General features: G+C 43.2%; 1 protein-coding gene across 2 annotated transcripts in view; it reads left to right on the forward strand.

The window, feature by feature from the left end:
- The window catches only part of PAN3 (Poly(A) specific ribonuclease subunit PAN3), a 41,159-nt gene extending 16,550 nt beyond the window's left edge, over nucleotides 1-24,609 (forward strand). For both annotated transcript variants that reach the window (XM_070535132.1, XM_070535133.1), the window contains exons 9-16: nucleotides 159-275; nucleotides 355-510; nucleotides 5,164-5,408; nucleotides 6,653-6,792; nucleotides 11,284-11,413; nucleotides 12,911-12,975; nucleotides 19,249-19,387; nucleotides 20,049-24,609. In XM_070535132.1, coding sequence (XP_070391233.1) covers nucleotides 159-275; nucleotides 355-510; nucleotides 5,164-5,408; nucleotides 6,653-6,792; nucleotides 11,284-11,413; nucleotides 12,911-12,975; nucleotides 19,249-19,387; nucleotides 20,049-20,234 — 1,178 coding nt within the window. In that variant the 3' untranslated portion in view covers nucleotides 20,235-24,609. The remainder of the gene's footprint in view (nucleotides 1-158; nucleotides 276-354; nucleotides 511-5,163; nucleotides 5,409-6,652; nucleotides 6,793-11,283; nucleotides 11,414-12,910; nucleotides 12,976-19,248; nucleotides 19,388-20,048) is intronic.
- Nucleotides 24,610-24,851: the final 242 nt, after the last annotated feature.

Raw genomic sequence — 24,851 nt, forward strand, 5'->3', positions numbered from 1 at the left:
CTGTGGGAGTTCCTGTGAGATTTACACTCCATTAATCAAACAACCAGTAACAGTAGTTGTTAAATGTGCAGTGAGTTGTGGTGATTTAGAACAGCTGTAATATGAAGAGTTTCTCTTGGTTGCTTGCCTACCTGACTGGTCCTCCTTGCCCGGCACAGGCTTTCGTCTCGGCAACACCAAGTGCATGACAGTGGTTGATCTTTGGAAGAAGTTGCAGCACTCCAATCTTGTGCACCTGCGGGAGGTTTTCACCACTAAGGCATTTGGAGATCACTGTAAGTTGAAGGTGCTAGCGAAGCACTCGTTTGTGGTGGGCGGCAGGTTGGTGAGAGGGGGGTGTGCCTTGCTGTGCAGCAATGGTGTTTGTCTATGACTACCATGCTGGTGCGGACACCCTGATGAGCCAGTACTTCAACCAGCCTTCCATGCCAACGCTGAATGGCTTTTGCCCACCTGTCTATCCCCAGCCTTCCAATGGGCTCACGAGGCCTTTTTCTCATGGAAAGCCTGGTGAGTGCGTGCATGTTTTCTGTTCTAAAAACGGCCATGTGAGGATGGGATAGATAACATTTTCTGTTCCATGTTGAAGTGCCTGCTTTTTCATTGTTGAATCGAAATCTGTGAGTACTTCTGTTAATTGTTATAATGAAGTCACATCTGACAAGAAAGTGCGTTTGTTGTATCCGATATTTGATATGAGCATACATTCTTTACCTGCCGATGTCGGAGGTAAGCATTTTAGATTTACTCATGTCCAACAATTTGCAATGTCTTTGTTATGTTGAGATTTGCCTATGTTGCTGTACCTAATGTTGAAAATTGCTAAAAATAATTTTTAGGACTGACATTTTCGAAGTCTATCTCTTTGCAATAATATTTAAAGTACCTCTTGCCATGGATCAATATGTTTCTTGACATGAAATTTTTGTACTCCTTGCAATCTGTGCCAGCATTGATATCTCAGCACCAAGAGTGAACAGAATCAAAACTTGTTGTTTTGCAATAGAAAGACATGTGTATGATAAGTGGTATAATGCAAGCAGGTTCTAAAGTTGTGTCGTGAAAGAAGGTATGTAGACACTGACACAAAAGAAAAGAACCAGACAACACAAACACCAACAACACAGCACTGCCGTTTGTGTTTTCTGGTTCTCTCCTTTTGTGTCTGTGTCTGCATGCCTTGCCTTTTCTCACAATGAATCCCTACCAACTAGCTCAACTTTGTGTGGTTCTGAAGTTCTGGGTTGAAAATTTAATTATTTTGGTCTATTCCTTGCCAAATCGTTCCCACATTGCATGAAGTGAACTTCAGTGTTCTTGTTTTGCTATAGCGCTACTCAATTTGAGTATGAAGGAAGGTGACATTTTGTCACCTGTCTGTCCTTTTTCCTTCATACTCGAACTGAGTTGCCCTAAAGCAAGACAAGAATATGATGCACCAATTCACCCATTCAGCAATACTTGTGAACTTCAGTATATTATGATAGCACTTATATTGACCTTTTTATTTTAAATTCTTGCATTACTGCATCTTTAGTTTTTTGGCTATTGGTCCATGCATTAAAATTATTTATTTTATTAAAAATATATTTATTTTGTCATTTCCTCTCATGAGGCCTAAAACAATTGAGAAATAATTGATCTGCATAAGAAACTAAATAATGCTTGAAATCAGAATGAGAAACTAAACAAGTATGCGTAATTTCATCAAGATGGGTTGAAAAATAAGATTTCAATTCCATAATCATGATGCCCCCTAACACAGCTAGATGGGCGAGTTGGTTCAGCATTACAGGCATGTAAATACGCCTAAGAGAAGAGTCTCTTGTCCTTTCTTTCATTCGTGTCTCGTAGATGCATTTAAATGTAAATGTGCATAAAGGCACATTTAAATGTAAATGTGTAAATGTGTCTAAAAGACCTGTCTCTTGTCCTTTCTTTTGTCCTCGTCTCTTTAGCACATTTACATGCCTGCAATGCCTTCTCAAGCCTGCCCCAAAATTCAAGAATTAAACTACAACTTTTTGGTTAGCTGTACAGAATGGCAGTTTCAGTCGCCGACCGTTTATTCGGACCTCACGGGGACTGCGGAAATGTCCGAATAAGCAGGTGTCCGAAAAAGCAGATTAAGAAAAAAAAAATGAAATCCTTTATTTCCACGCACTTATTCGGGCTCGGCAGTAGGCTTGAAGAAATCGTGCATGCGCCGTTGCACGCTGTTCCATTTACGCGCAATCAGATAAGCCTGAATCTCGGAGAGGGTCGTACGGTCACTATAGGCGGCTGAAAGCACAGTCACTGCTTGTACACGCTCCGCATGCAACGGCAGCGTAGCACATGGTGCGTCAACTTCCGACTTGGTCATTGTCCGGCGGTGCAGCAGAAACCTGACGAATGATCTCGCCGTCGTCGAGTTCTGCGCATGTCAGTACAGCAGTGTCAGCACCTGTGAAACTGTCAATGAGACGGTGTCTGGAATCGCAATGCAACCACTGCGTAAGTCTCGGCAGAACATTTTCCGCATCGGTAGGGAGCACATCGGAAGGCAACAAATCTTGGGCCTCCCGGCACCCGCTTGCCGGCATTCCGCAGCGCAGTCTGCGCGGGCACTGTCGGCGCCATTAGAGACTTGACGCAGTGTTTCCGTATGCCGCGTTGGATCAACGAAACCTCGACACAGCACACAAAGCAAACACCACTGTGCCGACACCAGTCACACAAACGAAAAAATGTGGCCCTTTTGCAGCGTCATGCGCGAAGAAACGAATCAGCTGCTGGATTGTCTTGACATGGCTTACTAAGCTGAAACTGGAACCACTGCAGAGCCACTCTATCGAACTAGGCACAAACGATGATGATGAGCGGGGATTTCCAGTAGCGCCACTTCGTAGGGCATCAAGGAAGCTCCGTTCAAAACAAAAATGGCGTTCAGCAAGTCGAACCATGCACCGGTCAGAGTCGGTGCATGGTGCTCTTGACTGAGTTGGCTCAAGGAGCGTCCGAAAAATCAGACGAGAGGTTGCAAGGTGTCCGAACTTTCGGCAGTTGTTATACATTATGGTCTATGGGGAGAATGGCGGTGCTGGAAGCTGACCGAATAATCGGGCGTGTCCGAATTTTTGGAGTCCGGAAAATCGGTCGGCGACTGTATTTGCAGTTATTGACAGAGTGGCACAGATATTGAAATATTTAGTGTATCACTTTTCGCAAAAAAATCAAGACAGTCATGATTACAGTCAGCTTTATTACTTTGAGGCAGCAGTTGAAAGGGAAGTTCTGAATACGTATGTGGAAAAGGCACATTCACACTGTGAAACTTTCTTCCACGCACACCGGCAGGATCTCATCAGTGACATAGTGGACATGTTCACATTAGAGCTCTCGTCACGCGTGACAAAATGTTCATTGCCACCTACCAACTCTCGGTAGATACGCTGTGCATGCACCGAAGCTCACAAGATCACTTCTTGCAAGTTTGTTCCGAATGCATGGTTAGTGCAAGAGTATTTGCAATGTGCGTATGCAAAAGGTCTAAATACGCTGTGCACACAACAAATGCAGACATTATATAATGTGGGTAAATACGGTGACAAGCTTCCACAAAAGTCGCACTCGCATTGTAGCTACGACGATATGCTAGCCAACAATACCATGTCATTTGTGCTTACCGCTACAGTACTTATGACTACTGCTGCTCTCTACTAAAGTAGACTTTCGTCAATAGGACTCCGGTTAGTTCGATTTTTCGGTTCATTTGATCTTGACAAAAAGTGCCAGACCCCACCCTGCTATGGGCCCAAACTTTCATTATTTTGATACTAAAATTGGCCTTCACTGCATAATTCAGTCCTGACCAGTCAGCTTGCAAGCATCTGACACCTATGGTGACCCCAATAACGACCTTCTTAGTGACAGCGTCTGTCTCAGTGGAACTTGGGTGACAATGAATTCATTGAAAACATGTCTCCTCCTTTCAAACTCCTTATTTTCAGCCTGCTCTACAAATATTTCAAGCAATAAGTGTAGGTCATGTCTGATTACGGTATTGGCTCAATTCTAATGTGTGTCTTTCTTTTTTTCCAAGAAAATTGGGCTGAAGATTGCCCATGCGGTGCGATCAGACGTGAAACCAAAAGCACCCCCATGATGTTCTTACGCTTTACTACATAATAAAAGTGTATTGAAGTGAAGCTGACTTAAGGAAACCGGCTGCCGTTGGTGCAACATCTTAGACCCTTGCCCATTATTTTGCTAAAACATTGGGTCTTCATTATATTTATACTTTGTTTAGATGCTTTAATGTTGTTTCTACTTTGGTTTTCTACTGTGGACACATAGGAAGTGAGAGTGTGTTTGATTCAAGGGCATGTTAAAATACGGCAAATAGTGCCAAATCAATCGGAAGTGTTTTTTGGCATTTTAACGTAAGTCTACTGTATACATGTGGTAGCACACAACGTCGGTTGGGCTCATCAATTGCATTGCATCATGCCAACATACACACAGCCCAGCATAAATCACTTTCTTACTCTCTAATGTGACAGCGCAGAAAAAGAAAATACTACATATCCATAGTGAAAGCCAGATTTGAGCACTGCAAACGCACATGTACACTTAGTCCATAGCTATTTAATGCACATAACGTCCATGCACACATTACACTTGCTGTGCAGACTTCTCTTCACACAAAGCATGCCATAAGTTCACTCAGCACCAGCAAGTATATCGGCAAACAATAATGCGGCTGAATATGCCTGTGTCATATTGCAAAATGACTGACTGGATGTTTACAAGCGAGAGCAGCTTCCGCCCCTATTCCCCTGTTCTCCTGCGATGGTGCATTCTGATTGGCTTGCGACAAGCAACACTTTTTTCTTCTTTTTTTTCGTAAAAATTGGGCATAGACCACTCGGTGCAATAAGGCCATTTTTCTGTCGCATGCCGTTCATTTTCGTGTCGCCAATTTTGTCACCGACTGGAAATCTTCCTGCATGAGCGAGGCTTCAGTGTGGTATTGGCTTTGCAAGTACAAGCTACTAAATTGTGATTTGTCGCCCTGACAGGCATTCATTTCTTTGGATATTAAAATGTATAAAACAAGAACAACAACAGTTGTGCCTCTTTTCGGTGTTTTTTCATTGGCTGGTGTGTGTTGCGCTGCAGCTCTGGGCTCCTTGCGCCAGCATGCCGGACTGCTGCCTGAGAGCCTTATCTGGGCCTTTGTGGTCCAGTTGAGCTCGGTGCTGCGTACCATCCATGCAGCGGGCTTAGCATGCCGTTCCTTTGAGCCTTCCAAAATTCTGGTCATGGGCAAGTCACGTCTGCGCCTCAACTGCTGTGGCATCATGGACGTGCTCACATTTGACTCAGCTGTGCCCAGTGCGAAGGCACTTGTGCCTCACTATCAGGTACCTCTTGCCTAACTACTATGTGGGTAGGGGGTGTTTGGCTGGGATAGCCACAGAGGTGGCACCAGAATTTTTGTATTGGAGAGGTAGAGCATGATTCTCCATATTCCTTGGGAAGGGGGGGCGGGGGGGGGCGCATCAGTCGTCTCCCCTCACCCTCTCATTACCCCCTTTTAAAACTGCCCCTGGACTGTCGACAATTGTCGACAGTTCTGTGCGTTCATGTACTCTTGCACTCGTTGCCGTGATTTGGTGCCTATGGTGTTCTGCTGCTTAGCACAGGGCTATGGTTTCTATGCCCTATCACAATGGCTGCATTTCAGAGGGATCAAAACGCTTGTGTACTTCGGTTTTAGGTGCATGTTTAAAGAAAAAGAAGTGATCAAAATTAATTCAGAGCCCTCTAATATTGCACCCCTTGTAACCTACTGTAAAAATTTGGGGCGTTAAGCCCCATAATTTAAAATGTGCTCTTGTTCATCAAACCTACTAATCAGTGGCTTCTGTACCTGGGGTTTAATCTAACATTTTTAAAAGATTTTTGTATGTACCCCTGCTTTGTTATTGCAGAACTTTAACAACAAGATTGCATTTCTTCGTCCACATTGTTCTGTGAAACACTTCGCATCTTTGCTTTCCGTGTTCATCCACTGGTTGCACACTTCCCCATAGGAGGTGTATCTGCAGAAATGTGCATTGGTCTCCCAGCCTATTTGAACGTGAAAGTCTGGATAAACTGAGCAAACAGCACCACCAAGTATTTTATTCAACAGTGCAGACTAAAGAAAAATAAAAAAAATGCAACCTTGTTGCTAATTTTCAGTGTCAACAAAGCATTAATAAGTGCAAAATTCTGTTATGTTCACTTTTAAACATCATTGAAACGCAACCATTTGATGTCTGCGAGCTTCACTGGTACCCATGTGCTACGTTACAGGAGGTGAGCCGATGGGGCTCGTGGATTTCACTTCTTGGTTTCTGTGGTCTTTAAAAATGTGTGCGACAGGAGTACTAATTTATATCCAGATACCTCCATGGCCTTTGGCTTTCCCCTGTAGTAGTCCCGCTTCCACTTCGAGAGAGTCCCAAGTACCTCTGAGCTCATTAACCCGATAGCCAGGAAATAGGGCCCAAGTGCCAGGTGTCCACTGCGTTGTTGATTGCACCCAGAATGTAGATTTGACAGATCATATTCATATTGAACTTTTATATCTGTGTAAACAAAGTAAAAATGAAACACGCAGCAAGAAGACTTGGTTTCTTTGGGGAAGTTGGTACTTGCTCTGGCCTGCAACACCATGGCGGCGATTCAGCGCGAAAACTTGCAGCAGTCGATGGATCTGGTGTCCCGCAACTACTCAACTGACCTCAGGAACCTGATCTTGTATGTGACTGCCTCATTTTATTTGCTTTTCTTAACCAAGGCTAGGTGAGAAGAAACCTTGTTTCAGCTGGAACTGTAAAACTAGGATATAACCAACGAGGTTAGTATAACGTAGAATTATTTTTCCCGCTCAGTTCTATTTGTTTTAGAATCCACCACTCACAGCCAGCTGATCCTTGTAATAATGTAGGTGGGGTGCTGCTCAGAACGCTAACAAAGTGTGAGAAGTAAAAAAAATTGGACTGGAATTATTACACTATCCCAGCCCTGTTATACAGCCAATTAATATGGAAAACTCTGAGTGGTGTCAGTGTTAAACATTGCTTATATCGAATTCTGTATCAGCAACTGACTAAGCTTCTTCTTTCAAGTGCAGTGCATCCAATCTTATATGCATGCACAAGGGGCCCATAATGGCAAGCTGAAAAAGTCATTCATGTTTCAATGTAACTTGAAGTAAGCTTAACCCATTCGCTTCCACAGCCAGCGAGCTGTTGGCAACTCAAAGAACAGCTATTTCTGGCTGTTTTTCATAGATGGCAGCATATTGCAGGCTATTTTCTAGTTGTTTAGAGCTTTGCACATTAGATGGACATATTTGTCAAGACTTTCAGCAGAGGTTGTTTGTAAAACAGTGGAAAGCTTCCTGTTTGCCAGATTCTGCTTAGTTGTAGCCGTTAAAACCAGAGCACCATGCTTGAAAAAACTTGTACAGGATGGCTTTCGGATGGGCTCGTTTTTTTCAGCACATACCACTGAAAACAGTGAAGCAGAACGATTCGATGCTGTGCTTAGTTTTCGAGGACCAAGTTCAAAAGCCTAAGAGGCATTCCAAGTGCAAAAAACACAAAAGTGCACTCCGCATTCCTGAGTGTTTCAAACATATTTTATTCTCACTTTAGAGTTGTTTTTTTTTACTGCATCTAATGCAGCCTTGTGTGAACAAAGCAAATCAGCAATTTTGTAAATGCGATGCCTGTAGCAGATTTTAGAGCAGTTTACTTAACAATGTAGAACACACTCAACGAAGCAGGAAAATGTGCTGCGGAACACCAGCCATGGCTGAGCGCTGAGTGGTCCGAAGCAAATGGGTTAATAACAGATTCAGTTTAGGAGCATATTATTCCTTTCACTATTTATCACGAAGTAGATTTATGGACAGTTTTGGTAAAATATGTTTTGTCTTAGCCACATTTGATACTGTTTGTCCTTTAACCTAAAAACTCTAAGAAACAAAGCCAGAAGGGTTATATAGAACTCACTGTAGTAGTCTAGCTAAATTATAAGTAATGTTGCCTAAATAGTAGCATTACTTCAGCCATAAAATGCAATGCCTATTTTCAGCAGTCATTGGGCCTGTGTAGAATAAACTTTGTTTTCCTGGTGAACAATGGTCTGTTACAAGTGCATTCAAGCACAGTCGAACCTTGATGTAATGAAGTAAATATAAAATTTGGTTGGTCAGTAGAGATATTCTCCTGCTACAGCTGAAACACCAATAATGAAATTCTGCAACAGTGAAATTCTCATGACAATGAAATAATTTCATATCACCGGTGAATGCCCATAGGATTCAATGTATTTCGTACCTCTCGAAAACAAAATGTTGCTGAACTGCAATCCCGCATCAACGAAATTCGCCACAGCGTTACCCCACATATTGCCTAATTGCACAAGGCAAGCAGACTCCAAAAAGTGCTCAAATACCTTTGCTTCGCGCTTCAATTGCATAAAATACTACCACATTACACATTCATGGTGCCACCGTTTTTGTTTACAAAAAACAACCAAGTGGCTGAAGTGATTGGGTGGACCGGGAGCCTGTCACGGCTGCCATCTTGTTTGTTGATTGCTCGTCTCTGACACAGCCGCATGTCTCTACCAACATGTGTTTGCATATCTAGTGCAGTGTATAATCTGTGCCTCGGTGAGGAAAGTGTAGCAAACACAAAGAAATCCAGCAACGTGGACTTGTTGCTGGTGCTTGAGATGGCTGCTGCCGCGTAGGCTGTAACGCACCCGGCCATGATTGAGTGATCATCCGAGCATACGCGCTCCCTGCATCAAAATTCTGGTTACCACTGAACAGGCATTGCGTGCGGATTTGGCGTCGCCAGAAGTAGGTTTGTGCGAAGGGGGCGGTATTCTCGGTCGATTGCTTTCGGGGATACAAGATACTATCAGCTTCGCGCTTGACATTGGACGCATCAGCATCTACAGGCGACAGCATGTGCTGGAGGGCTACTGTTGTTCTGTGTTTAATGTCAAGTCTCGCAAAATCTTGCGAAAGTGATTGTACCTCTGAAGGCGATCGTCTGAGAATACTGCTCTATGGCAGAGCCGTTATCGCTGACCGATGCGTGGGGCACAGTTTGTGCTGACGGCAATGCGGTCCTATGAGCTCGAGAAGGGCTTGCTAAAGCAGGGTAACGGAATTTTTACATTAAAGTTTCATATTGTGACGCATTCCCTATCTGTGCTGTCTAATTTCGCAGCAACTAAGTTCTCATGGAAACAAAACTTATTGCTTTCTCAACCGATCTTGTTATTGCGGGTTTCCACTGTATAATGAAACCAAAAATGCAGGATCTGACTTGTATCAGTTAGAGCGAAGCAAAATTGTTTGCACATGGTTCCAAATATGTATTCTGGCAGCAAAAGTGTTCAAAGCAATCGTCTACAGATTTTTAAGATGCCTGAATTTTTAGACTTGCATGCTTATTCGGGCTTCTTTGCAGCACTGCTACGTGCCCCTCGAACCAATGTATAAGAGTGTATAAATTTCGAATGCAGCACTGAATGCTGCTCAATTTTCAGACATGATCTGCTTGTGTGATGCTGTAAACATGATGGCTGTCAATTGCCACTGCATCAGCTCAGCACCAAACCACAACTTAGGCTGCTGTGAATGCCACGCAAGTGGCACTGGTTAGACCTTGTGGCCCAGGCAGTAAGGCAGCAAGGAAAATTTCTCAATTGCCAGTGAATTGACTAGCGATTAACCATCGCAGGAAGCTCTCCATCAACATGCTTGTACCAGTAGACATAATTGGCAATCAAGCGCGAGATCACACGCATGGGCTGTACTGGCGGTCAGTAGCGGATCTGTGTGCAGCTCTCTACATATCCAGATAATTGGTCGGCAAGCGCAACTTGAAATGCATGGAGGCAACTTTCTTCCATGTTCAAACCGCAGGTCCTGAATTCTGGACATGTTCTGTCCTATAGTTAGGTTTGGTTGGACCACAGCCAACAAGCCAGTGCAGTGGTTTCACGTGATCATACCAATTGCATGGTTGTGTACTAGAGATGCAGCAAAGCACATGTGTGTAATTTATTGATGTTCTTGTGCCACGTATGGGCAAAAGCCAACGAGCCATCAAAATCTGCAGGAGACCCTTTGCTGGCCCTTCAGAGACAATCACATTTGTGTTTCTTTCGCATAGACATAATCACAACTTTTGTATATTAGCGTATATGCTTATGACAAATATTCCATAGGGTATTCTTGTGGTGAGTGCAACTTTGTTATTACACGGCTTGACTGTATGTTAAGGTAGTAGATGTGTCAAACATGTCACTGTTGCGTGTGGATTGTTGTAAATGGGTTTGGCTACGTTTTGGCAGCACGGTGTTAGTACAAGGGCTACTGCTTTTCATGGCTTCAAAGGGGCAGGCAATACTGGTTAGCTTCTGGCACGTAGGAAATGGGTTAAGCAGTGACTTTCTCATCTCCCCTCATGTTGTCACCACTTTCTGGTCAGTATTGTTCGTAGTTCGTGAATTTCTGAGCATTGTGTAAATGTCAGCCATTGCCACCAAATGTTGGGTGCAGTGTATTATACTTTTTCACAAAACAATGAAGGAAAATGGCACAGCCAAGCTTGTCTTATTGGTACGTGCCGTGTGTGGATCCAGTATGGAGGATATGGCGTGGATGACAGTTGCCCTAGCAATTATTGAGGCAATTATAAAAAAATACAGGTTGTGTCCATGGCAGGGCATTTACATTCATCTTCACTAGAAATTCTAGCAATTATGCTCAAAATTAGCGAAGGGGCGTATCTCGGCATGTATAAATTTGTATTATGTTGTCTTTTTCTCTTACTTTATTGATACTTGGAAAAAACAAAACAGCTCACATACTTTCACTTCAATATTTTGCTGCTTTCGTTAATCTGCTTCCTTGAACTTATGATACAGACCATGCCTTTTAATGAATTGATTAAACAGACTTGTCTGTGAGGCATGCCTTACTTATTGTTGAACACTGAAAAATTTGGACAAGTTGTTACTGCTGAAGGGTTTTCTGTTGCAAAGCTGGTGTTCTGTATTACCTCTCTTGGCACCCTGAGGGCCTGCCTTTGAAGGTAAAGCATTTGCAGTCAAGCAAGAAGTATGTGGGCTCATGTCTGATTAATCATTCAGTAGCATGCAGCTTTTGGTACTAGGGGCATTGGCTTCAACAGTTGTGTTTTCTGGATGACCCAGGTACCTGCTGTCCTCACCGCCTCGTACGCACAGTATTAATGACATTATGCCCATGATTGGGGCTCGATTCTACACACAGCTGGATGCTGCACAGATGCGCAGTGACGTTATTGAAAATGAACTTGCAAAGGTAATGTTGCCCTTCCCCCACTTACGCACATTTAATTTTCTTTATACATATATCTTCTTGTATTCAAAGCATTTGGCTTCCTGGTGTACCATAGAAAACAATAATTTAAGGCTTATGCACAATCTGCCAATGTGTTTGTGCTTATAGTTTTCTGGCCTTCTTCGAAGCCAGGGAAACTGATTTAACTGTCATACTACCACATCAAGCCGACAGGCTGAAGTCATGCAAGCCCACTAGAAAAAGGTACGGGCTCAGTTTGGTATGGATCCATGTTAAAATTAACAACATTGTGACAATGAAGACCAAGCCAAAAATGCAACATATGCACTGACCTGCAATCTTCGTCAGTGCTCGTGTTGTCTCTCACCTTTGTCCTCGTTCCCACGCTGTTAATTTCGTTGCAAATCTATGGAAATTGTGTCTTCAGTGTATTGGGTTCTCCGTAGATTGGCTCCATTCCAACTTCTCTTGAGTTTCTGATGGTTTTGTTGTGTGTGTGTACATGTAAAATCCAGAAGTACAACTACTATATTAAAAAGAAGCTAGGGTAAATTTAGGAGCCTGTATAAAAGTGCCAGAAATTTTACATTTGTAGCACCTCTAAAAGGTAGGATCACATTCTTGTAAGTTGTACAATGGAGCTGTGCATGGGCGGCATTTATAAGCCCGGGCCCTGCCCGGACTCGCTGCTTGCATCAAAAGCTTGCCTGAGCCCGACGCTAAAGAACAACGAGCCCACTCTGTTTGGCATAGAAATCGTGAGGTCTGAGCCCAGTCTGTATCCATCTCTATCAAGGTTTAGTGGGTGTGTGATAGAATAGTCTCTTTTTTCCATATTAAATAAAATTTTATCTACCATGTTGAGTAAAATCTAATTAAAGATATATAAAGCCTACTATATTTGGGAAACACACTCAGCCACATCATAAGTTATCACACAAGAACAAGTTGCCCAGTGCAGACAAATATTTCAATATCTTCATACAAATGCATGTTGCTTTCAAGAACCACTTCGGCATGTTCTCGGCCTAAATGGTGCTCTGTACTTCACCCAGTCCACCTGCCAATAAAATGCAGTGGCCTGAGCCCGGCCAATGCTCAAGTCAAGATGACGTTGGGCTGCTGGAGTCTGGCCTGCAGATTGGGTACAGGCTTTCGGGTCACTCAGAGGCCAAGCACACCTGCACTGCATAAGACTATGAGGCCGTGCTGAAAGAAGCGATATCATGGTTTTTAGTTTAGTTAAATACTGTTCATTTTTTGGTAAGAGAACAAAGAGGTTATTCCTCGACTGCATACATAAAATGTTCATGTAAGAATGCATAGACAGGTGTTTTGTTTCAGGAAGACTTAAAACACGCCAGACTTCACACAGTTCTTGCTTCAGAGAGCAATGTTCTTGCGTATTATTATTTTGATGGTGCTGCCTTCATAAAGCACAGCCCTCTTTCTAGTGAAGTTGGGAATGTAGTGTTGCTATGTTGTTTTCACTTGCAGGAAGTGGAAAATGGAAGGCTGTTCAGGCTGCTTGTGAAACTTGGCACAGTCAGTGAAAGACCAGAGTGAGACACAGCTTACTATCACTTTTGTTTCTGTGTTATATGTCGTACGTCTCTGACCTTTTCGAAACACTGTGGCAACGATTCTTGAGTACAACCACCTTGAATTGTGTACTCTAGGCAGTGTTCTACTTCCATGCAATTTTTTTGTTATCCCGTGGCCATTTATTGCATCCGAGTGGATTCGCATCTTCATTTCGATGGGGGCAGAATGCTAAATCGCTCATGAACCAAGTTTTGCGTGTGTGTTGGTTAAAGTCAGTCGTAGCCTTGCTAAGGTTTCTCTCATAGCCAAGCTGTGGGTTTCACATGTAAAAGCTTGCAGGTTATTAATGTTGTGCTGTAAGTGGCCAGCACCCTTGCAGAATTCTTACCCCCCTTATAGTGCTCCTTTGCTAATGGCTTCATTATGCTCCATAGGATGGCAAAATAAATGAAGCTCACTTAGACTCACCAGAATCACTTGGGCTCACTCAGCCAATCGGGAGCAAAAAATTTGATCCCAATTGAGCCTGATTGCGATTGAAAGTACGCCATGTGACACCCGTATGACGTGCCACCAATTCATAAAAGAAAAATGTAATGCCCCCACATTTGCAGTCAGAAAATATGATATGTGACGAATTTACTTTCACAGACAAGAGCTTTCTCTTCCTTTTTTCTTTCTTTTTTGAGCTTTCCAATGAAAGCAACACGTCATTGTCGCCATTTGTGAGTCACTGGCCACAGATATCAAGCACATGGGGCGGTATTCTCAAGCAATCATTTTAGATACTGCTATCACTTTTGCAGGACTCTGCATCAGTCTTGTCCAAGTATGCAGTTGAAGGCGTTGCTGGCACTGTGCACATATAATGAGCTGGGCACTGCGCCAGAGACACTGGCGGCCAATTATGCCAGCACAGTCAGTGCCCAGTTGAGCAAAATATCATGAGAGTAATAGTATCTCCAAAAGTTATTGGCAGAGAATACTGATGCAGATTGTAGTTGGTCTAAAAATGAACCAGCAGCAACCTTCGCAAAAAGGTGCTCTGTCACAATGGCGATGACGCTGCGTCAGACGGCTCTGGCTGTACCAAGTCAGTCTGAATCTAAATGAGCCTGCAGTGTTTTGAGTCCCCGACAGCCTAGGTGAGTATGAGTGGGTGTGAACAAAGTGAAACCATGTGAATTTGAGCTTTTTCAAGTCTTGTGCTCGGAATGGGTTAGTGAGTCTGTATCACACGTGAGTCATCGTGTTTCTTTGAGTTTTCGAGTCTGAATTGGAAGATGAATCTATAGGTCATCCTCAATGAATCATAGTGTTTTCACGAGTGGTGACCATGCGGTCCAGTAAGCTTGAGTTAGGACATTATAGCTTCTTTCTTGTGAACCTCTTTGTGCCATTTAAAGGGACCCTGAAACGATTTTGGCGATTTTCTACAAACGTACTGAGTCGTTAGAGTAGGTTCTTCTGATCATTAATTGATGCATCTAAGTGCTCTGCGTAAAGCGTGTAATTTATTATAAGGTTTTAAAAATACACATCGCTGCCGATCGCAGCGCACTGCTCGGCGGAATTTTAAGCCGCCCCTACCCATATGATGCAAATAACCCATATTACGTCACATGGGCGAGCTTTCTGATTGGCTGACCAGGGCGCGTGGTCGATAATTTTTCCAACTTTATGGTGAACAAATGATGCTCGTAATAGTTGGAATGTTAGTTACTTTGTTTTTGTAAAAAGAAAATAACTTAAAGAGAATACACAAGAATAGTTTTTTAGTACACTTCAGCACTTCCGGCACACAGCAAGTGTCGTCTGCTTGTGTTACAACGTTCTCCATTTTGACGAGAGCTCCGCGGTCAGAGTCGGTCTCAGTCTTTTCGCGAGCACTATGATTCGACTTTGTTGCCTTGTGGACTGCAAACCTAGCGACCTGCAAACCGCGAGTCCAGTATTAGGCAAACGCAAGCGCAAGGGGACAGAGTCTGGCCGCTTGACTGTGCCGGGATGAGCCACGAGATGAGCAGAAGGGCATATGTGAACGGTCTGCACGGTGCAGCCACCTGGTGGCACAGAGCTCAACCATACACAGTAGCAGCAACGAAGTGTATTCTTTGCTGCTGGTGTGTATTTTTCGCAGGAGTGTAATCATCAACACGTTGATTTATAAATGTTTAAAATGCGTTACACTTGGTTAGAGCCATATTAGCGCTTTGTTTGACTGGTTAAGCGCTGCGCCAGCAAGTGTCTGGACCGTGCAGACCGATCAGGCTGCTCACGTACGTCTACGCTAAAGTTCCTTCATCAGCTTGAGTTTATGCCTCCAGTCATTTGCCGAAATGACCAGCTTGCCTGTTTTTAGCGGAGTACCGGACATGTTCGGCGCTACGACAGAATGCTCGCAACGCACGCTGCTTCGATAGCTCTCGGTCGACGGCCAAGCGGCTAGCGGAGAGGTCTCGCGCGGGAGGGGGCGTGCTCCTAAACAACCGGAAGTGAGCGATGTGACGTCGCATCGTGACGCTGAACCAGTGAAGGCGGAGCTTAGCGCCGCTCGCTCGGCGAGCGAGTTGAGGAGGAAAAGCATAGCTAGGGAGGAGGGTAACTTCTAATCGCTTGCAGCTCCATTAATACGTAATGCTTCACTTAAATTGTGGTGCGAATGTTCTACTTAAGCTGTACCCTACGCGCCTACAAAATTTGTCCGAACCGTTTCAGGGGCCCTTTAAAGAGTGCTGAACCGAAGAAAAAAAAAATGTTTGGTTCTGGTTCAACATACTCAACTTCATTCTGGTTCAGTTTCAGTTTTGAACACAGGTACGGGGCAGTGTGCTTTCTGTGTTGCTGCATAGCTTGGCAAAATAAATGGAGCTCACCCGGGCTCACTCAAAAATATGCATTTCACTTGCTGCTCGCTCGGACTCGCAGTTTGGTCTGAACCTGAGTGAGTCTGAGCAAGTTTGCCAGCCTATGTTAGGCTGGCAAACTGGTCTTTGACCCGTTTTTGGCAGTGATGATTACTGTTTCCATGGTACCTTTCTTGACTAAGTAGATTAATTTATTGATGCACATACAATGGAAAGCAAAAATCCTAGCGTATGAAGATCTAGAATTTCAGTGGTATCTCACATTTTGACTGTCTGAGCGCTTGTTTGTAGTAGAGTCATTAAAGTGCATGAAGCTTGATTCAAGATGGCACATTTGCTATACCTGAAAAAATGTCACTATGGTACTAATTTAGCCGTACACTCTGGAATTGGTTAGCAGTGTCGTTATGGGAGAAGCAGGGAGGCAGCTGACCTGTGATTCGAAGAGCACCCTTTTTCTTATGGGGACTTTCGAGCTTCATTCATGTCATGATCATGCACTTTTTACATTGCTTTATATTGTTGCTTGTAGGCTGTGATGTAGCTTGCCACTGATGATCGGCCATGGTCTTGCTGTGTAGTTCTGAGTATGTTATGACTATCATAAAAACTGGTATATAAGCAGAATTTTTTTAAAAATCCTCATTTTGTATAGCAGTTGTGGCACAACTTCCATTGTCATCTGGCTGCTATGGAACAAGAAAAAAAGTATGGAGAAAGCATCGCCTATTTGTTGTTGCCGTTGCAAACACACAAAGTTCACAAGCTCAGTGCAAGCATGCTTTAGTGTCTTGAGATGCAAAATTAGATCTCTGTTTAAGTGCTGCATTAAAAAAAATATTGCTTCCGAGTTTTTCTTAATGTTTGTTCACAATATCACTAAAGCTGTAACTTCTAGTATGCTGAAGTTTTATTTGTTATTTCCAATAGGCGGCGTTCAAAAGCCAGGTACAGGGCATCATGTACATTTTTGTCATCTTTTGGTGCCGAGCGCTCAACGCCAGTGGTCTGTGAGTTGCGTAGTGGGTTTTGCGTTGCCTTAAGAGATGATGCCATGCAGCATGGTGCCTCCTACAGGCACTTTTACCCACCATGGTGGCTTAGTGGTTATGGTGTTGCGCTGCTAAGCGGGACCAAATCCTGGCCACAGTGGCCGCATTTCAATAGAGGCAAAATACAAAAATTTCTGGCTCAACGGTAATCAAGAGATGTAAGCATTAAATGGGAACCGGCAAATCGGATTGGTTGGAGATGATACTAGCCACAACCTTAAAATGAGTGTAGTGCATGTTTGCAACGGCTACCCTCACCCCACCACACCGCCATAATGTGCGCTGGTCTGTCCATATGAATGCTAGAAGAATCTAGAAGGAGCAAACCGGCAGAAGGCCACACGACAGGCAGTCAAAGACGCCAAGAAGACAGTGCGCACTGCCCAGCTAGAAGAAGAATGGATTGAATTCTGGGGTTTTACGTGCTAAAACCACGGATTTGATTATGAGGCATGCCATAGTGGGATTTTGATTGCCAAGGGAAATTCAATGTGCCCCTAATGCACGGGACTTGGACGTTTTTTGATTTTGGCTCCATCGAAGTGCAGCTACTTGATCCCACAACCTTGTGCTTAGCAGTGCAGCACCATAACCGCTAAGCCACCGCGGTGAGCAGAAGCGCCTGAAGGAGGTGCCACGCTGCATGGCGTCATCTCTCGAGGCAATTCAAAACCCATGCCGTGGAACTCGCAGACCACTGGCATTGAGCGCTCAGTGCCAAAAGATGATAATAAAGTGTATAGGGCCCTCTATTGCTTTTTGAATGTCGCTATTGGAAATTACAAATAAAACTTCAGCGTACCAGAAGTTACAGCTTAAGTGACATTGTGAACAACCATTAGGAGGAACTCGGAAGCAATATTTTTTGTAACTTGTTTCAGCAATAACTATGCAAAGGTCCTGTACAAAGTGTTGGGGGCCAGAGACCCCATTTTTAAAAGTTTTGACTGGTTCCCCGGGTGATCTCGTTTTGTTCTCGCAACTTGCCTGGATGTTCTCGTTTGTGTGCCCGGATGTTGTCGTTCGAATGCCTGGATAACGGGTCTGGCTTTTGGCTCAAGGGAACTTGAATGTTGCCTACAACGGGAGCTAAAAGCATTTCATGCTTAAAAAAACAATGGAGGATATAGAAGCAAATGGGACAGTATGGCGGCAATGCACAGTTTTAGGGTTCCCGCAAACAGCAAGTGAAATAGTGCAACTGTCAACAATAACTGAAAACTTCACTACACAGCCACTACCGTTTTTCTCATTCCACTGTAGTGGAACTTCTTTGTGAGCACCTTGCACATGTTTTCCTGATGATGGCAGATTTTATTTATTGCGAAGTATATGAATACGCTTGTAAGTGCATCACTTCACGAAAAGGGAAGGCTTTACCTTTAGCTGGAGGAGTTGAATCTGCAAAAACATGCGCTTTTTACATTTTGTAGTAAGACTCTGGCGGAAGAGCAACTAATCACTGGAACAGATGTGCAGGCCGTAAAAGAGGTCTCGTTAGCCACTGTAATTCGTAAACATTGCACAATAAATATGAAGCTGCTAATCCATGGGAGACCATCGAAACAAGTGAATGGCCAGCAGTCATTTGGCAGTTAATTTCCCTGCGTGCTCCTTGGGTGCCCTGTGTGTGTCACTCATTGCCTGACGACAGTGTTGCGCGTGCCTAGTTCTGCGTAACAAGTGCCCTGGTCATCACTAATGATGTATTGTGGGTTGTCAAAAGCGACTAGCGTCTGCCCCAGACAAGAATCCCGACGGCTCACGTCCGGTTTATGTCTCTAATGACGAATGAGTAAATTTTCTGAGTAAATTATGTTCTGTTAATTGCATTGCAGAATATATTTTCTTTTTTAATTTTATTTACCTCAAAGCCAGAGGTTGACCATACATTCCTATGTATACGGTACTCGTGAAAGCTTGGAGAAAGCACTTTAGGTTGTTTCAAACCCTGGATCTTCTGAAAATTGGTACTGCAACAAAGCTTGAGTACTAAGAACAGCAGTGACTAAAAATATGTCGGTTGCAATGCATGCTACAAAGCACAAGACATTCGTAGAACATTGTTGAGGAGGAAAATTGAGGCGAACGTGGAATGAAGTGAGACAGGGGACAGGGAGGGGGTGGGCACAGAAGCTGTGGTTTTCTAAGCAGGGTTGCCCATGTGCCACTGCAGGTGTTTTATGCAACCTGTACTGCCCGTAAAATTGAGTCCTACTTCACGTAACAATTTGCTAATTATCACGGTTACTACTTTTCGCTTATTGCAAAGCTGTAAGCTTTTCTTTCTGACAAAGCGAATTTGAAGGGAAAGTACAGCTGGTGAGTAGTATTGCAAGCAAAATTTTTTGTGCTTAATGGTGATGTGCAGGTTTCATATGGACACATCGTGGTCGGAAACTGGCGACCGCTACATGCTTAAGCTGTTCAGAGATTACCTCTTCCACCAAGTCACAAAGGACAATAGGCCTTGGATAGACATGGCTCATGTGGTACAGGCATTGAATAAGGTAAGTAATACACAGTGGATCTCTCTCTTTCCCCCTGTTTTTTTTTTTTAAAGAGCTGAGCTTTCACTCGACCTTGGTTGCATATTTGACTGAATGACTACCTCAGCAGGTTTGCCAAGAAGTTTGTTTAGCCATGGGGGCCCCTGCTTTTTTTGCAGTGCATTGCTTTGCATTTGCCCTTTCAGACTGGTGATGCAGAAGTGTTAGACTGGCATGTTCTGGATGGACTCCAAGCTGTCTCTATATGTGGCTTGGCTTACAAGCTGCTTATGCTGTGGGGAAAAAAAATGAAACGCCCTGAAAATGTAATTGTATGTGGCTTGTTAAAAGCTGCATGGTAGGTGTGCCTCCTACCACTCAATGACATTTGCATGCTTTTGTGTGCGCTTTGCTTGTTGGGAGAAAGAATAAAAAGGGCACAAATGTCTCTTTGCCTGATGTTGCATATCTAAAATGAAGTCGGGAATGCTTTTTGCAAATGTAAAGGGAGCAGCATTTCTTTTTTCATTGCTTTCTATTTAGTGCACGTTAATGGCGTTTGCAGCACGCAGGTTAGATGAGACCACTGCAGGTGTGAAGCCAGCATTGTAGTTGCCGTAGCAACAAAGTTTCTTGTTGCTTTCTTTTTTCTTTTTCTTTCATTTTCCTTGCACTGTCAAAGCTGGATGCTGGTGTACCCGAGAAAATCTGCCTCATGTCACGGGACGAGCAAAACATCCTTGTTGTCAGCTATGCTGAGCTGAAGCAGTGCCTCGAGTCCTCATTCAGCGAGCTCCTGTCTGCCACTTCATCAGCGCCACCTTCAACGTCTCTTCCCCCACCTCCGGCCAACCAGCATGCACGGTGACCACACAGAATGTTGTTTTATTTTATGTTTGCTGCTGCTTCGGTATGCACAAGCACGTTGCTTGGTTTTAATTATGCTGCCAGTGAAGAGTTACTCGGGTTCAGAGGCCCCTGATAAGTGACGTTTTAGCAATTTTGCGACGTGAATCTTGCTAGTGTCACTGCTTTCTGTGCATGCGCAACAGTTTTCATTACCCTAGTTGACGCAACAGGTTATTGCTTGTTTTTTTCTTCCTCTGAAAATTCTTTTATCATTGCATGCCTTCTTTCCCTGTCTCTTGATAATTTTGACAACTAGTGATGGGTTCCTTTTTTTTTCCTCTCGCTTTTTGTTTTAGGACATTTGCATAGGTGTAAGGCATTGACAGTTGAGCTCGGTGGTCTTTTTTATTTTTCAACTTTTTGGCACTCTTGAGAGCTTTTCTCCGTTTTGCTGTAGCAAGATTATTTTTAATTCTATCCTTTTTAAGAAGTGTAGTCAAAAAATCTATTTACGCACACTTTTGCGCAGTCTTGGAAGTTGCTTTCTTGTCTTGAGCTTTATTAGTGATATTTGTAGTCCCCCTCCCCACTTTATTCTGTCTTTTTGTTTGTCCTCTGTGGTGCACCTTCTCTTGTACTTAATCATCAATGCTATCGCGTACAACGTCTGCCACAAAGTGGACTTAGTATTGTGCCAATGACTGTGGTGCAGGAAACTAAGCAGCGCATACTTGGTTTCGCTTTCTCTTAATGCTGAACCACTGCTATTCAAATGGCACTATGATAATGAACTTAATGCATAACTGTGAGGTGCAGGGGGAACCAACAAAAAGTGCTTTTGCATGTGTGAATATATTCTGTTGTTTGTTCTGCAGTTTAACTTCTGCACCCAGAGAACTGAATGCAGAAGCTTGTTGAACATTTTTGTTGAGTATCGAGGCAGCTAAACTCTAGTGAAAGTGCATGCTCTTGTACTGCATTCTGTCTATAGCTGTTACGATAGTTTCACTTAGGTGTGGGATGCATGATTTATGTCGCATGCTGTAGCTGTCCCACATGTTGCTATGCGCCTCCTCGTTGCTCTCTGCTAGTGGTGGCCAACCAGCTGATCTTGCCGCCAGAGCAATAACAGATATGCTGCGCACTTGTGCTGTTCCATAGGGTTTGTTACAAATTCGTATTGTTCAAGGAAACCTATTAGGACTGTTTCTATTCCAAGTCCTTCCAGGGGCCGTATCCTTGATCAATCAGTTTATCACTTTCAAAAAAGAAAAAATGAAATGAAACATGCATCCAGTGGAAGGGGATCTGCCTAAAAATGAGACAGAAGACAGCCTATGAGCACTATTTCTCTGTGGCATAGTTCTTGAATATATTGATGAGACGCCCGTCACCCCAGTAGGTTGTTGCACTTAGACATTGGGCCACACGGAAAGTGAAAGTATCACTTCAGAGTGGATCGGTCAAGAATACGTTTCTTCTACTGTGTTGCCGCTTGTGGCCAGACGGGCTTTTTGTAAAACTTCATTGCTGAGAGCACAAGACTAGGCCGCAAGTCTTGCCACTATGGCAGTCGGTGTTGTAATACAAAACACAGGGTTATATATCCTATATGTGTGTGTGAACTTTGACTGCCCTCCAACCTTAAAGTTTGAGCTGCGACTTTCCGCGGTTGCAGTTTATCTGTTGATGACAGTGGGATGTTGTCTCTGTTGAAACGGATTTATTTTAAGCAAACAAGGCATTTATTTTTTTAAATGTGCTACTGAATAAGAAAGGGTACCTGAGGCCCTGCGAATACAAAGCTGGACAAAAAAAGTGCCGAGGCATGTTTTACTCATCGTTTTGTTGATGATATCTGGTCTTATAAAGACCACCCTCTTTTTTGCAATAAGTACCAGGAAGTAGTTTTTCTATTTGCATGGTTTATTTGTATAGAGTACAAGGATAGTTTCGTAACGTTGCTCACGTGATTATAACACAAAATTTTATTGCAAAGGTTAGTTGCAATTGCAGGAAGTTGCAACACTTTGTGTTGGTTGGATGTTCAATGCTCACCAAATTAAGTTATGAATTTTAGTCAAGATTGAACACTGCTCACAAGGCATCACAAACTGTGCGGATTTGTGCAGGCTTTGATAGCCTGCATAAACGTGATCAAACAATGTTGGATATGTTGGCTCTAATTTTGTTACAAAAGGGCATCTCGAACCTCATAAGAATTATGTCGCTCAAGGAACCTGCATGCAGCTGCTGATTCTTTTCATAATGATACTGGCAATCACTATGATATTCAATATATTTTTGTTATAATTTGCGCTGTCTCTGTTTGCTTCAGCGTTCATAACTATTCAGTCGCTTGGCAAAAAAGAATGAAAAAAGAACCATATCGTAGTTCAACTAGTGGAGGCTACCAGGAGCCATTGTTGGCATTGGCCCACTGTTACGAAATCTTCCCTGTACTCTGAATCAGTGCGACATGTACAGAAAATGTCCATCAGCCTGTATACTCAGCCTGATCTTGACAAACTAAGTGATCTTTGTGTTAGAAATCGGTTCTTTCTTTTTCCTAACAAAAGCAGCAAGTGTTCACAATTCTTCAGTAATACTTAATGTTTTTCCTAATTCCTTTCATGTTCCATGTTCACATGGCTTTTTCATGCCACCGCTTAGTGCTGTTGCTGTGGCAAGTGTGCTCATGTGATCGTGGTTGTTCTTGCCCCCTTTTTAGCCAGGTGCTTTTGTTGCTAACTTTGTGGCTTTCAATGGCCCTGTCGGAACATCTTGGTACCTTATAGTTTAAATATTTGCCTGTAAATACAACTGTACATACATATGACACACACGCACACACATACCCTTTTGTATGCCTATATATATATATATATATATATATATATATATATATATATATATATATATATATATGGAGCCAAACTCAGATTGTGGTACTCACATTATTGGACTTTGAATCACTGTCATTAATCTCATCTGTAATGCGTGCATTTATGTGCAAAGGGGATCAGTGTGGTTGTGCAGTGCTTGCTGGCATCATGTACATAACTCACGTATGTATATGTACATAAAGGTAGGCATGACATATATGCATGGGCGAGTGGAGCGCGGAGAATGTCATAGTGGATTGCATAAGACCACTGGCAGCAGAGAGCTTGCTTTTTGCTGCAGTTAATTAACTTCACCAATTGCTTTCATACATGTGGCCACTTTGTTACTTCAAATCGGGTTACGAATGTGCTGTAATCAAAGCACGGTGCATTCTTACAATTGTCTGTTAGATGCAGTGGCCTCCTCTTGTCAGATGCAAAAGTGTTCCAGGTTCTCTGGATGCAGTGTACAAACTAGGCAGAAAATGTTTTAAGCATAGTCAATGGTCACACAGCGTGTGTAGCTTTTCTTGCTGTGATCTGTTTGTACTTCATGCAATCCAGTGTGAGCAATCTGAAAAGAAAACTTCACTTTTGTGCTGTGGGCTGTATGCATGGATACCTATTTCAGTAGCACATAACATCGGCTGCACGACATAGATGTATTGGCAGATCTGTTTTGCCATGCTGGCTAGGGTGTGTGCTTTCATTCATACTGCTTTGGAGCCAAATTATTCGCTTGCCATGTTTGAGCAATCACAGTGTAATAATCTGGTAAGCGTCTCTTTTCTTGTGCTCCTGGGCATAAGGCATGTGTTAGCATAGCTTTAGCAGAAAGCAACCTTTGTGACACATTCCATTTAAGATCCCCCGCCTGTTATATCTTCGGAATGCTGCCTATAATGAGTAAGGTTGCCATTATGTGAATCATAATCAAGCACCTCGCTTGGACCTAGCCGAGGAGAGATCTGTGGCTGGCTTGATAAGCCTGATCCCTCAGTTGATCTTTCAAACCATTGAAGCCTTGTGTGCTTCATCACTGAGAGAAAAACAAACAAAACAATTACTTTTAAGAGTACAAATATGGTGCGTCATTTTGAGCTGGATGTTGGGTTATGTTGGATCAATTAGGCTTGCACATTGACAAGCGTGTGTGATTCCATGCCATTCGATAATGATACAAGGGTCCTAGTGGCATTTGTGCGCACCAAAGCCATTTTGGGAAGTTCTGGGCAAGGGTGGTTGTTTTTGGAAAAGTGCTTGCCATATGGGATGTATAAGATCAATTGTGATTTGCCAATAAGACACGACAGTGTCCTGTTTTCAGCTTTCAACAGATGGCACAATGGCAAAGCAGCACATGAAAATGTGGTCATAACGGATGGGAATGAGGGAGCTGTGAGTTCTGTTTTAGGTGTGTGTCTTTCTACAAATGTAAATAAGTGGTGACTTTTTGTACAGTTCCTGTAAGAGCTATTTTTATTGGAAAATAAAGGTTGGAAACCCTTACTTGTGTCTGTGAATATCCCAGAGCAGCAAACTACACTCTTGAAGAAGTGGGAAGTTTACAACCATTTTCAGGTGAAAGCTGCAGTGTGGGGGAGTGCCTTAGCAACTTACTTGTCAAACTGTCTAATATTTTGCAATTTGTAAAGTTTGGCCATATTTTGCAATATTAAGCAGACGTTTTCGGCTCCACAGTGTGCTTCACTTTAGTCATGCTAGACTGACGAGATGTAACGTTCTCCACT

This window comes from Dermacentor albipictus, chromosome 3 (genome assembly GCF_038994185.2).
Source record: "Dermacentor albipictus isolate Rhodes 1998 colony chromosome 3, USDA_Dalb.pri_finalv2, whole genome shotgun sequence".
NCBI lineage: Eukaryota > Metazoa > Arthropoda > Arachnida > Ixodida > Ixodidae > Dermacentor > Dermacentor albipictus.